A 15,032-nucleotide genomic window follows, 5' to 3' on the forward strand; every position below is an offset into this window, starting at 1 on the left:
ATATTGATTATAAATTTTCAGTTTAGAGTAATCATCATTATTTACAGAAGTTTAGTGCTTACACAATTAATGGTAAGAGCCATTTCTGAATCACAACTCACTTGCGCAAACTAACTCGCATATAGAGCGATAGCCATATAGGTTTCGATTGCTGTCCAGCAAAAGTAAAATGACTTGATTAATTTCTTTTTTGTTTGCAGTCCTGGCGCACACCGAAATCGACACACAGGAACTGCAGGAGCTAAAACGAAATGGCTCAGCCGATTTAGAGTTCACCAAACGGTAGTCAAAAGGGTCAGATGTACACTACGTGATCAAAAGTATCCGGACACCCCCAAAAAAAACATACGTTTTTCATATTAAGTGCATTGTGCTGCCACCTACTGCCAGGTACTCCAAATCAGCGATCTCAGTAGTCATTGTGAGAGAGCAGAATGGGGCGCTTTGCGGAACTCACGGAATCTGAACGTGGTCATGTGACTGGGTGTCACTTGCGTCATACGTCCAGTACGCGAGATTTCCACACTCCTAAACATCCCTAGGTCCACTGTTTCAGATGTGACAGGAAGTGGAAACGTGAAGCGAGGCGTACGGCACAAAGGCATACAGGCCGACCTCGTCTGTTCACTGACAGAGACCGCCGACAGTTGAAGAGGGTCGTAATGTGCAATAGGCAGACATCTATCCAGACCGTCATAGAGGAACTCCACACTGCATCGGCATCGACTGCAAGCACTATGAAAGTTAGGCGGGAGGTGAGAAAACGCGGCTTTCACGGTCGAGTGGGTGCTCATAAGGCCGGTAAATGTCAAACGTCGCCTCGCTCGGTGTAAGGGGCGTAAACGTTGGGCTATTGTGTGGAGTGGCGTGAGGAATCACGGTACACGCTGTGGCGATCCGATGGCAGGGTGTGGGTACGGCGAATGCACCGTGTACGTCATCTGCCAGCGTGTGTAGTGCCGACAGCGAAATTCGGAAGCGGTGGTGTTATGGTGTGGTCGTGTTCTACATGGAGGGGGTACAGCTGGTACAGCCAGCCTGCAGTTCGCACGTAAAAGGAGACGAGCAGAGGAGCAATACACGTCCGAATGCCATTTCATTTTTATGCAGAATTAAATAATACACTGGAAATCTCCCACAATACGCTACTTAGGCGACTAGACGATACCGAAACACGTTATCGTTTTTAGTTAACCCAGTAGTATAATTAAAAACAAGAATGATGAAACTTCCTGGCAGATTAAAACTGTGTGCCCGACCGAGACTCGAACTTGCCCGCGAAAGGCAAAGGTCCCGAGTTCGAGTCTCGGTCGGGCACACAGTTTTAATCTGCCAGGAAGTTTCATATCAGCGCACACTCCGCTGCAGAGTGAAAATCTCATTCAAGAATGATGAAATTTCCTGACTTAACCACAGGGTAATTCTTCTGTGTAAGCTGTATGTAACGTAAGAGAGTACTGAAGGATCTCGCTGTACAGTTAAATATTGAAGCCACTGAACGTATTACTTACAGTCAGTCGTCCGGTAATCTCTTAGTTCGTTCCTTATCCGAATCCGAGAAATACCTTTCAGTTCTGGTACGTCGCTAACGAGCCGGTCGACAGCAGAATCTACGAAGCCAGCCGGGCGCAGCATTCCGTCTCCTTTTATGGCGGGTCGTTCGTTCTATATCCCGCCAGAGTTGGGAGTGCTTTAGTTCCGGTACGTCTGACAGCTTAAACAGTCTCGTTACCTCTCGGGCCTAACCCCGCAGCTCGGCTACAGTTCAGTCCTGTTGGGTTCACATTGTAATGGTACAGTAGCAAATGCAAAAATGTAGCATTTGTGTGATGCGCTCGGTGTTGAGAAAATGATTATTTTTCATGTTTCTGTGATACTGTGGTATAAAATGATGGACATAGTCCAAATAAAGAGGATTTGGTTTTTCGTTTTTGCTTCAGAAAATTAAATTATGTTTTCTTAATTTAAACAACTTTTATGAACAGTCTTTTGTGAAACATCGATAATTAGGACTTTGTATTTGAAATGGAAACAAGAATATCGCGCCCAATATGTAATTAGAAACAAGAAGACGTATATTATTCATGAAAATTATGAAGAGTGTTATAACGAGATTAAGTATTTAGGTACTTGAATCTCAACGAGAAAAAAAACGTACACTGCGGAGATCTGAACTACCGCGCTTGGCCCACAATCTAACGCTGCCGCCTGCACTACACGTTCAGTGGGTATATGTGTATCAATTGTATTACATACAACACTGGGAAAACTTCAAGCTGATTACCTCCGTAAACTTATCAAAAACATTGAGAACAGCCTATTTCTCGGCACGGTGTTCTACGCGCGTGTTTCACTACAGAACAGGAAGCAGCCACAGCCATTTTTGTACTGCGCAACAATCAGAGCACAACAATGCACAGACTGTGACTGTGCACGATTTTTGAAATAAAAACTACGTAGCTAAAGCATCATTAAGAAAAGCGATGGTGGCCGTTAATACATTTGAATATCTTCAAGTTTCATTTAACGTAACTTAGTAACAATATATCGTGGGTCATGGTGTGGGTTCCTGCAGCCATGTCCTAGTTCATGAACCACGGACAATGTATGAGTGGCCAAGCAAGTGGTCCCGACAGTCGGGATACCAGTTACTTCAGAATAAGGCTGGGCATCTCGGACATATTCTGAGCCGTGGTCACCTCTGTGCTCATACGGCAAAGACTACCAAATCCACCGGTGAGTCCCTCAACCGTTAGGGGTAAAATTCAATGGGACTCGGGGCAAGTAAGGCTAGCAACCTGCTTTCCCGATACTTTAAATATCATGCTGGCAACAATCAGAGCAAAATGCCTCGGACCTTTGGAGGTGACGGAGTCCCACCTCTAACTGACAAACCAGGGACTCCTAAGGTACGACTTAGCAAACAAATGGTAATGAGATGGGGAGCTATTAATATCAATGGGGGCTACCCTGGGAAGAACGTAGAGCTGGCAGAGGCTGGAAGTAAGATGGGGCTGGACGTTTTAGCTGTTAGTGACATTCGGGTAAGGGGTGAGAAAGAAGAGGAAGTGGGAGAATACAAGGTCTACCTGTCAGGAGTCAAAGCAGGAATAGCACAGTGGGGTGTAGGGCTTTACATCAGGAAAGAAATGGAACCCAGCGTATTTACAGTAAGGTATGTAAACGAACGACTGATGTGGATAGATTTGGCAGTGTCTAGCAAGAAAATTAGGATTGTGTCAGTATATTCGCATTGTGAAGGGACAGATCAAGGTAAGATGGATAGTTTTTATTAGGCTCTCAGCGAAGTAGTTGTTAGAGTAAAGGGCAAGGACAGTGTTCTGCTCATGGGTGATTTTAACGCCAGGATTGGAAATCGAAAAGAAGGGTATGAAAAGGTTATGGGTAAATTTGGAGAGGATATGGAGGCCAACAGGAACGAGAAACAACTCTACATCTACATCTACATTCATACTCCGCAAGCCACCCAACGGTGTGTGGTGGGGGGCACTTTACGTGCCACTGTCATTACCTCCCTTTTCTGTTCTAGTCGCGTATGGTTCGCGGGAAGAACGACTGTCTGAAAGCCTCCGTGCGCGCTCTAATCTCTCTAATTTTACATTCGTGATCTCCACGGGAGGTATAAGTAGGGGGAAGCAGTATATTCGATACCTCATCCAGAAACGCACCCTCTCGAAACCTGGCGAGCAAGCTACACCGCGATGCAGAGCGCCTCTCTTGAACAGTCTGCCACTTGAGTTTGCAAGAACATCTCCGTAACGCTATCGCGGTTACCAAATAACCCTGTGACGAAACGCGCCGCTCTTCTTTGGATCTTCTCTATCTCCTCCGTCAACCCGATCTGGTACGGATCCCACACTGATGAGCAATATTCAAGTATAGGTCGAACGAGTGTTTTGTAAGCCACCTCTTTTGTTGATGGACTACATTTTCTAAGGAATCTCCCAATGAATCTCAACCTGGTACCCGCCTTACCAACAATTAATTTTATATGATCATTACATTTCAAATAGTTCCGTACGCATACTACCAGATATTTAACAGAAGTAACTGCTACCAGTGTTTGTTCCGCTATCATATAATCATACAATAAAGGATCCTTCTTTCTATGTATTCGCAATATATTACATTTGTCTATGTTAAGGGTCAGTTGCCACTCCCTGCACCAAGTGCCTATCCGCTGCAGATCTTCCTGCATTTCGCTACAACTTTCTAATGCTGCAACTTCTCTGTATACTACAGCATCATCCGCGAAAAGCCGCATGGAACTTCCGACACTATCTACTAGGTCATTTATATATATTGTGAAAAGCAATGGTCCCATAACACTCCCCTGTGGCATGCCAGAGGTTACTTTAACGTCTGTAGACGTCTCTCCATTGATAACAACATGCTGTGTTCTGTTTGCTAAAAACTCTTCAATCCAGCCACACAGCTGGTCTGATATTCCGTAGGCTCTTACTTTGTTTACCAGGCGACAGTGCGGAACTGTATCGAACGCCTTCCGGAAGTCAAGGAAAATAGTATTACCTTTGGATCCTGTATATTTCTGGGTCTCATGAACAAATAAAGCGAATTGGGTCTCACACGATCGCTGTTTCCGGATTCCATGTTGATTCCTACAGAGTAGATTCTGGGTTTACAAAAACGACATGATACTAGAGCAAAAAACATGTTCTAAAATTCTACAACAGATCGACGTCAGAGATATAGGTCTATAGTTTTGCGCATCTGCTCGACGACCCTTTTTGAAGACTGGGACTACCTTTGCTCTTTTCCATTCATTTGGAACCTTCCGTTCCTCTAGAGACTTGCGGTACACGGCTGTTAGAAGGGGGGCAAGTTCTTTCGCGTACTCTGTGTAGAATCGAATTGGTATTCCGTCAGGTCCAGTGGACTTTCCTCTGTTGAGTGATTTCAGTTGCTTTTCTCTTCCTTGGACACTTATTTCGATGTCAGCCATTTTTTCGTTTGTGCGAGGATTTAGAGAAGGAATTGCAGTGCGGTCTTCCTCTGTGAAACAGCTTTGGAAAAAGGTGTTTAGTATTTCAGCTTTACGCGTGTCATCCTCTGTTTCAAAGCCATCATCATCCCGGAGTGTCTGGATATGCTGTTTCGAGCCACTTACTGATTTAACGTAAGACCAAAACCTCCTAGGATTTTCTGTCAAGACGGTATACAGAATTTTACTTTCGAATTCACTGAACGCTTCACGCACAGCGCTCCTTACGCTAACTTTGACATCGTTTAGGTTCTGTTTGTCTGAGAGATTTTGGCTGCGTTTAAACTTGGAGTGAAGCTCTCTTTGCTTCCGCAATAGTTACCTAACTTTGTTGTTGAACCACGGTAGGTTTTTCCAGTCCCTCACAGTTTTACTCGGCACGTACCCGTCTAAAACGCATTTTACAATTGCCTTAAACTTTTTCCATAAACACTCAACATTGTCAGTGTCGGAACAGAAATTTTCGTTTTGATCTGTTAGGTAGTCTGAAATGTGCCTTCTATTACTCTTGCTAAACAGAGAAACCTTCCTCCCTTTTTTTATATTCCTATTAACTTCCATATTTAGGGATGCTGCAACGGCCTTATGATCACTGATTCCCTGTTCTGCACTTACAGAGTCGAAAAGTTCGGGTATGTTTGTTATGAGTAGGTCCAAGATGTTATCTCCACGAGTCGGTTCTCTGTTTAATTGCTCGAGGTAATTGGATTTCTGTGCCAGTATGGGCTTAGTAATTACAAACTCCTTTTTTAAACATAAGAACATTCACCGGTATACTTGGGAAGGCAGTGGAACCAGATCTGTCATTGACTATATAATAACAGATCAGGAATTCAGGAAGGCTGTGAGGGACACACGTGTATTCAGGGGATTCTTTTATGACACTGACCATTATTTAATCTGCAGTGAAATTGGAAATGTGAGGCCGAAAGTGGTCAGGTCCATATGTAGGAGGATAAGAGTGGAGAAACTTCAGGATAAGGAAATCAGGCACAAGTACATAACAGCGATCTCAGGAAGGTACCAGTTAGTGGAATGTAGTCAGTTACAGTCATTGGAAAAGGAATGGACAAGGTACAGGGACACAGTACTAGAAGTGGCTAAAGAATGTCTTGGAACAGTAGTGTGTAAAAGTAGGATGAAGCAAACATCTTGGTGGAATGACACAGTCAAGGCAGCCTGTAAAAGGAAAAAGAAGGCATATCATAAATGGCTACATACTAGAACTCAGGTAGACGGAGAAAGTTATGTTGATGAAAGAAACAAAGCCATACAGATAATTGCAGCATCCAAGAAGAAATTTTGGGAAGACTTTAGAAACAGGTTGGAGACTATGGGTCAAGCTGCTGGAAAACCATTCTGGAGTATGATTAGCAGTCTTCGAAAGGGAGGTAAGAAGGAAATGACAAGTATTTTGCACAGCTCAGGAAAAATGGTGGTGAATCCTGTGGTTGCCTTGGGCAGATGGAGGGAATATTTTGAAGAGTTGCTGAATGTAGGCGAAAATAAGATCAGCAATGTTTCAGATTTTGAGGTAGAATGGGATAGGAATGATGAAGGAAATAGGATCACATTTGAGGAAGTGGAGAAAATGGTCAGTCGATTGCAGTGCAATAAAGCAGCTGAGGTGGATGAAATTAAGTCGGAACTCATCAAATATAGTGGAATGTCAGATCTTAAATGGCTACACAGGATAATTGAAATGGCCTGGGAGTCCGGACAGGTTCCATCAGACTGGACAAAAGCAGTAATCACACCAATCTTTAAACATGGAAACAGAAAAGATTGTAACAACTACAGAGGTATCTCTTTAATCAGCGTTGTGGGTAAAATCTTCTCAGGTACTGTTGAAAGGAAAGTTCGAGTATTAGTTGAGGACCAATTGGATGAAAATCAGTGTGGGTTTAGGCCTCTTAGAGGTTGTCAGGACCAGATCTTTAGCTTACGACAAATAATGGAGAAGTGTTATGAGTGGAACAGGGAATTGTATATATGCTTTACAGATCTAGAAAAGGCATATGACCGGGTTCCTAGGAGGAAGTTATTGTCTGTTCTACGAGATTATGGAATAGGAGGCAAACTTTTGCAAGCAATTAAAGGTCTTTACATGGATAGTCAGGCAGCAGTTAGAGTTGACGGTAAATTGAGTTCATGGTTCAGAGTAGTTTCAGGGGTAAGACAAGGCTGCAACCTGTCTCCACTGTTGTTCATATTATTTATGGATCATATGTTGAAAACAATAGACTGGCTAGGTGAGATTAAGATATGTGAACACAAAACAAGCAGTCTTGAGTATGCGGATGACTTAGTTGTGATAGAAGATTCGACTGAAAGTTTGCAAAGTAATATTTGAGAGCTAGATCAGAAATGTAAGGACTATGGTATGAAAATTAGCATCTCCAAAACGAAAGTAATGTCAGTAGGAAAGAAATATAAACGGATTGAGTGCCAAATAGGAGGAACAAAGTTAGAACTGGTGGACGGTTTGAAGTACTTTGCATATTCTCACAGGATGGCAACATAGTGAAAGAACTGGAAGCGAGATGTAGCAAAACTAATGCAGTGAGCGCTCAGCTACGATCCACTCTCTTCTGCAAGAAGGAAGTCAGTACCAAGACTAAGTAGCTAGGATGATTGCAGGTACTAGTAGATGGGAACAATGGAAGGAGGGTGTCCACAATGAGGAAATCAGAGAAAAACTGGGAATGAACTCTATAGATGTAGCAGTCAGGGCGATCAGGCTTAGATGGTGGGGTCATGTTACATGCATGGGAGAAGCAAGGTTACCCAAGAGACTCATGGGTTCAGCAGTAGATGGTAGGAGGTGTTGGGGCAGACCAAGGAGAAGGTACCTAGATTCGGTTAAGAATGATTTTGAAGTAATAGGTTTAACATCAGAAGAGGCACCAATGTTAGCACTGAATAGGGGATCATGGAGGAATTTGATAAGGGGGCTGTGCTCCAGACTCAACGCTGAAAGGCATAATCAGTCTTAAATGATGATGATGATGATGATGATGATGATGATGATGAGTAATAATATATCTAATGCATACATAGGACCTACTTCCAAGAGCGTAACAACACCAGTGTACGTGTGATACGGCTTCTGACCAATCATCGCCTTTGTGTTTGTTTACAACAGGTTTAGTGTTATGATGAACGGATAACTGGTGCAAGGTGCCCTCCGCCATGCACAGTAGAATGGCTTGCCAAGTATGCATGTAGCTGTAGACTGCATATGCTAGCGAACAAGTGCCTGTATTGTGTACGACATTTCAGAGTATCTACGTTTGTCTCACTAATTACAACTAATTCACTTTATTCCTTTTCAGAATGCCGCTTTTTTTGCTGTCTCTACCCTGGCACCAACGTCACTACAGCTACAAATTTTGACTGTGACGACATGTGCGGATATACTTAGCCACAGGTCCAACGCACGAACCTCTTCGCACTGGATTTGCACTCAAACTAATACTGCTTCTGAGACTGCTGCCACGCGATATTTCACTGTGTGTATAGTGATGTCAGTAATGAAAAGTAGTTCCCTGCATTTGTTTCCAGATTGCAGTACAGTAATTCAGAATATTCAATCTATTGTTATCTTAAAAAATATATGTATCTGGGAAGACAAATGTAACATTCTGCGGGTTGAGTGAATTACTTTTTTAAGTTGCACGTTTTTGACTGCTCAAAATCGCAGTAAATAATAGTAGCACACTAATAAAATGTAGTTTAGTTAAAAAGTTTTTAAACCATGTAGGCAAAGAGGTATTACCAGTTAATTTTGTTTTCTTCGCTTTTCGTGCCACAAAGCAAACTTTGTAGCACGTGAGGAAGAAGGAAACAATCCGTGGCAGATGACGCTATTCCCATCTGGTGTGAATAATGAGAACCTGAAAGAAAGAAACAATGTACTGTCGACAAAACTGACATCTTTCAGTGAGTGAATATACTTAAACGGAACGAGCGGTTTTTTAACGTGAGCTGCATCAGTTTGGTAACTACAGTTAATGAAAGGGACGCATTTATTTACATACGTAACAATAGGATTATTGTTAATCTCTACGTTTTGAGAGTGGCTGACGAAGAACCGTCCTGGAGTTTCCTGGAATAATGATACAGACATTCTGTGGATGGACGTTAACAGGATTTTTCTTTTAGTGCTTGTATTGCAGAATACAGTGTAAGTTATGAGACGTTTGTATTTTCGCTATCCAGGTTGTAGCCAGCTGTTTGCAGAAGACGGTCAGTTCCAGCTTTCAGCGAGTAGAGTTTTTGGCATCTTGCTGTTGGTGCGACAGGGCAAAGCGTAGATCTCCGCACGGACCACTCCGACTTGCCGTGCCAGCGAGCTGTGCTTTTATTCTCCGACAGCCACATAGCTAGGCTTTTAATACTCGAGCAAGGAAAAATAAAAAAAAGTAAAAATAAAAAGAAAAATAAAAAGATGAGGAAGAGACACTTATCATTATGTAACAACTAACGTCATTAGTATCTTACTATAGTGATTCAGAAGCTTTTACATATTCATGTACATTATACATCACTTGAAATGTTGTTGCACATGTGAAGTATTGTCATAGTTATATCACAAAGGACATGTTTACCTCACGTCCTTCACGAGGAAAACCAAAAATAAAAGATTTAGAAGGGCAGTCACAAGAATAGTGAGTTTGCATAAAATCTCTGCATCATTATTCGAGAAGAAAAGTCTACAGATTAAAAGCAATCCTATTGTTATGTATCTGAACAAGGGAGCCTCTTTCATTAATTGTAGTGAAACTGATGCAGCTAATGTTGAAAAAATCGCTCTTCCTATTTAAGCATTTTCACTCACTCACAAATGTCACTCTTGTCGACAGTACATTGTTTCTCTCCTTCAGGTTTCCATTATTCTCGTCAGATGGCAGTAGCGCCATCTGTCACGGATCGTCTCTCTCTTCTTCACGTGTCAGAAACTTTGTTTCGTGGCATGAAAAACCATGAAAGCAAATTACTTTATTTTTTCCTATTTGAATTTATTGCTACGGATTTTGACTTGTTATCGGAAACATGCTGACATACAGCGACTTATATTTTGTTTTTATTAATACATTATGTTAATAGCAACTATTTGTAATATTAATGTAGAAATAAAACGGAAAACTGAAAATAAGAATGAGCTTGAGGAGACATTTTATGTCCCATGCTGCCAATGTTAAATTATCGAATTTTATGACCCATTATCTTGGAAATTTTTTAAGACACCAACTTACAATTGTCCATAATTATTGAATGCACCTTTCTGGATACACTGAACTAGAATTATTACTAAAATTGAATTGTGGGCCATGTTATATTTTTCTTCAAACACTCAATTTTTTGGCAGAGTTTTGTAAATAAATGAACACTAAAACAAAACTACTCAGGATAAGTATTCTAGTTCCATATGTGTTGAATATCACACAAGGCATGCTGTGAAAATTTCATGTCTCTACCATCAGTACTTTTACAGAGAACGGGCCATTTATTGCAGCCTTCCGCAGTTGTCGAGCGGTTCTAGGCACTTCAGTTCGGAACCACACAACTGTTACGGTCGCAGGATCGAAACCTGCCTCGGGCATGGATGTGTGTGATGTCCTATGGTTAGTTAGGTTTAAGTATTGCAAAACATGTAGTTCAGAGATACTGAGGTTTAAAACTTTTTTATCACAAACTCTTACACAGACTTACATTTGTGCATCTTTTATGCACTAGAATTGCCCTGGTCCATGGCCTGCGTCTTCTTCAGTGTGACAACAGCCCAGTGCTTGCCTCCCCCTTTCCTTTCTTGCTTCTTTTCTCATTTGCTGAGCAGCTGACTCTGCTTCACGTACACAAGCCTCACCCATTTCCCGCAGTCCCTTAGCTGTGTGCTGTCCAAATCTTACCCCTAACTTCTTCAGACCCTTAAGTCTTTCATAACATTACTGAAGGGCTCATTCACATTCTGGGTCTTCCAATGTAAACTTTAGTAGCTCAGGATTTGCCAAATCGCTATAAATGGGTTTGATTGCTTTCATTAATCCCAAAGTAAGAGATCGTTTATGTGTAAGTTCATGCAAGGTGAAAGAAAATTCATTTTGCCTCTACTTACACCAAGTACATGGGGGCTTAATTATAAAATGAAAATATAATTTTAGTAACTTAGTATCTGGTTACAAAGTCTCATAACCGGTTGGCCCTGAGTGGTATTAGTATGTAATCTGACTGCATAAAATAACAATTTTCCGTTACACAATTGATTAATTAAGTCCCCAGCAACTATAAAACCTACGAAACAACAAAGCACAAGTGTAACTGTTCTGTGTGTGGAAGTGTGATTCAACGTACAAGTATCTGGCACGGTTCTTCCTCAATACGGCGAGATATTTTAAACACCTTTTACAATGAACTAATTGAAAGACCAGAAATACTATAACTGCACATAGAAACCAGAATTACAAGTCTAATACATGAACGCGAGCCAGATGCTTTGTTCACTGAACCTGTGGCCAAGAGGAATTGTTATTTAGGAGATTTGAAATACAAATTTTTTGTTAACTCCATATATATAAACGAAAATTACACTGTGATCATTGCAACATCTTTCATATATACATTTCACCAACCGAACCATATCAACTCTCTCGGCCAGCAGAAAAACAACTGTACACAACATGCTCTCAACTAGTACAGCTCTCGACATCCTCTCAACAAGCACTGCTCACGACAACGTCTGAACTACAACTGCCCCAGTGGAGGTGGCGGAATAATAATCTTTGGCGCTGTGACTCAGTGTAGCCACCTTTCACAAGTGTTTGGTGAAGGTGGACACAAAGCATGATATGGCTTTTCATTGGTTGATATTCGATGAAAGAAAGTGCTCCACACAGCTCTTTTCATCTTCTTTTCAACTTCATATTCTCTATCCATTTAATTTATGTATAAAAATCAATAGAAGTTATCTTATTACAAAAATAGCTCATAGTCACAATACTTTCAACGAAAACTAGTATCAGAAACAAAGGACTGATTTGTTTATTCGTAATGCCAACTTCTGAGACGCTGCAATATGCACAAAACAAAGCAATTCACAGCCTTCTAGACTGTGTAGTTCCCAAGATATGACTGCTCAACTGTGGCCTGGCCGTATATCGGTAGCCGTGAAATTTGAAGATTTCACAATTGTCTGATTTCAATGTATTATATAGCAAAATGTTCAGAAAGTCCAAAGTACATTATGGAATAGAAAACAGAAAATGTAAAATTTCAACAAATGTCATGTACAATGTCTCCTTGAAAAAGTAAATAAAAGGAACTAACTTAAGTTCGAAGTGAATAATTTCCAGCTAATATTACTAAAATACATTGCTGGCATCGTAAGACTAACTCAAGGTCTGCCGATATACTATAGCTGTGACTGCTTCTAAACCTGTCCGAGATGCTACTCGAGGCAGGTGTAACAATAAACGTGAGCAACGGAAAATAATAAACGCTAAAATGAAGATTTGGCCCTGTGTGACTACCCTCTGAAGCAGACCTTACGATCTCTTAATGGACTTTAACATATAAATTACAACCTAAAAATAAATGAATGATTAGGGCAACTAATACAACTAAATCATAAACGTTGTTCCTGCTTATACACTCCTGGAAATGGAAAAAAGAACACATTGACACCTGTGAGTCGGACCCACCATACTTGCTCCGGACACTGCGAGAGGGCTGTACAAGCAATGATCACACGCACGGCACAGCGGACACACCAGGAACCGGGGTGTTGGCCGTCGAATGGCGCTAGCTGCGCAGCATTTGTGCACCGCCGCCGTCAGTGTCAGCCAGTTTGCCGTGACATACTGAGCTCCATCGCAGTGTTTAATACTGGTAGCATGCCGCGACAGCGTGGACGTGAACCGTATGTGCAGTTGACGGACTTTGAGCGAGGGCGTACAGTGGGCATGCGGGAGGCCGGCTGGACGTACCGCCGAATTGCTCAACACGTGGGGCGTGAGGTCTCCACAGTACATCGATGTTGTCGCCAGTGGTCGGCGGAAGGTGCACATGCCCGTCGACCTGGGACCGGACAGCAGCGACGCACGGATGCACGCCAAGACCGTAGGATCCTACGCAGTGCCGTAGGGGACCGCACCGCCACTTCCCAGCAAATTAGGGACACTGTTGCTCCTGGGGTATCGGCGAGGACCATTCGCAACCGTCTCCATGAAGCTGGGCTACGGTCCCGCACACCGTTAGGCCGTCTTCCGCTCACGCCCCAACATCGTGCAGCCCGCCTCCAATGGTGTCGCGACAGGCGTGAATGGAGGGACGAATGGAGACGTGTCGTCTTCAGCGATGAGAGTCGCTTCTGCCTTGGTGCCAATGATGGTCGTATGCGTGTTTGGCGCCGTGCAGGTGAGCACCACAATCAATCAGGACTGCATACGACCGAGGCACACAGGGCCAACACCCGGCATCACGGTGTGGGGAGCGGGCTCCTACACTGGCCGTACACCTCTGGTGATCGTCGAGGGGACATTGAATAGTGCATGGTACATCCAAACCGTCATCGAACCCATCGTTCTACCATTCCTAGACCGGCAAGAGAACTTGCTGTTCCAACAGGACAATGCACGTCCGCATGTATCCCGTGCCACCCAACGTGCTCTAGAAGGTGTAAGTCAACTACCCTGGCCAGCAAGATCTCCGGATCTGTCCCCCATTGAGCATGTTTGGGACTGGATGAAGCCTCGTCTGACGCGGTCTGCACGTCCAGCACGAACGCTGGTCCAACTGAGGCGCCAGGTGGAAATGGCATGGCAAGCCTTTCCACAGGACTACATCCAGCATCCTTACGATAGTCTCCATGGGAGAATAGCAGCCTGCATTGCTGCGAAAGGTGGATATACACTGTACTAGTGGCGACATTGTGCATGCTCTGTTGCCTGTGTCTATGTGCCTGTGGATCTGTCAGTGTGATCATTTGATGTATCTGACCCCAGGAATGTGTCAATAAAGTTTCCCCTTCCTGGGACAATGAATTCACGGTGTTCTTATTTCAATTTCCAGGAGTGTATATTTATTGCAGATTAAAAAAAAAACCTTTATGTTACAAAGTTCACATTTCCTAAGTGAAATTACTAAATAATTGCTAAACTCTGCCACAATCCCATTTTAGTAACACAGAATTACTGACATCATCTATGTACCAAACACTAGAAGACACTTCTTTCAAAGATGATGTACGGTGGTGTGGAAGCCCAGTAGAAGTAAACTAACGTGATCACAGATGTTTAGCTTTTATAGCCCTAATAAGCAGAAGCAACTTGCGATGTCACCGTATCTGCTGCATTCGGTATGTCAAAGTGACGGTTCTTGTACTCGTTTGTGGTGATGGAAGAACTCTAGCCACAAACAAACAATTTCAAACGCTAAGACGGCAGAAGGCGGTCCTCTGACTAATACACTCTAATACTATCTTCTCCTCTGTCTGTTCTGCAGACGAGAAACGCCAACTCCCAGCGAAAAGGACGGAGTTCAGATAACGTCTCAACGTATGTGTAGGCAGAGGAAGTGCTCTCAGTCACTGAATGCTGCGTACTCCACGACGATTTTCAACCCAGTGGTGAAGTCCAGAATCGTACAGGTTCGTAACCGTACAGTTCCTAACTGTTCTAACTATAAACTCTCCTGACAGCAAAGACAGCACGTCCGTCCGTACCAACAAAGCTGGTATTGAACGACCGTCACACACGGGTGCTCACAATGGAAGACGACATCTCTCCAGCGCTGGATTCTCAGCAACGCTCAGCTACCCACATGGGAATTCAGAAAACGAATCGTATTCCCTCAATCACGGAATATTCTCCCTCTGTATAGATTCTTCCAAATGCCAACAACCATATTTTAGTCTTTTGTTGTCCAGTGCGGAGAGTTTGCGAGGAAAAGCCTATACTCATACACCGTGTCAGTAGGCTGTTTAGGTTTTCTTATTGGTAACGCCACGTAG

At 42.9% G+C, this 15,032-nt stretch overlaps 1 protein-coding gene across 2 annotated transcripts in view; it reads left to right on the forward strand.

The window, feature by feature from the left end:
* LOC126295496 (mucin-7-like) overlaps positions 1-10,426 on the forward strand; it is a 43,917-nt gene extending 33,491 nt beyond the window's left edge. For both annotated transcript variants that reach the window (XM_049988058.1, XM_049988059.1), the window contains exon 3: positions 8,359-10,426. In XM_049988058.1, the coding sequence (XP_049844015.1) occupies positions 8,359-8,447 (89 nt within the window). In that variant the 3' untranslated portion in view covers positions 8,448-10,426. The remainder of the gene's footprint in view (positions 1-8,358) is intronic.
* Positions 10,427-15,032: the final 4,606 nt, after the last annotated feature.

The sequence above is a fragment of the Schistocerca gregaria genome, chromosome 11 (assembly GCF_023897955.1).
Source record: "Schistocerca gregaria isolate iqSchGreg1 chromosome 11, iqSchGreg1.2, whole genome shotgun sequence".
NCBI lineage: Eukaryota > Metazoa > Arthropoda > Insecta > Orthoptera > Acrididae > Schistocerca > Schistocerca gregaria.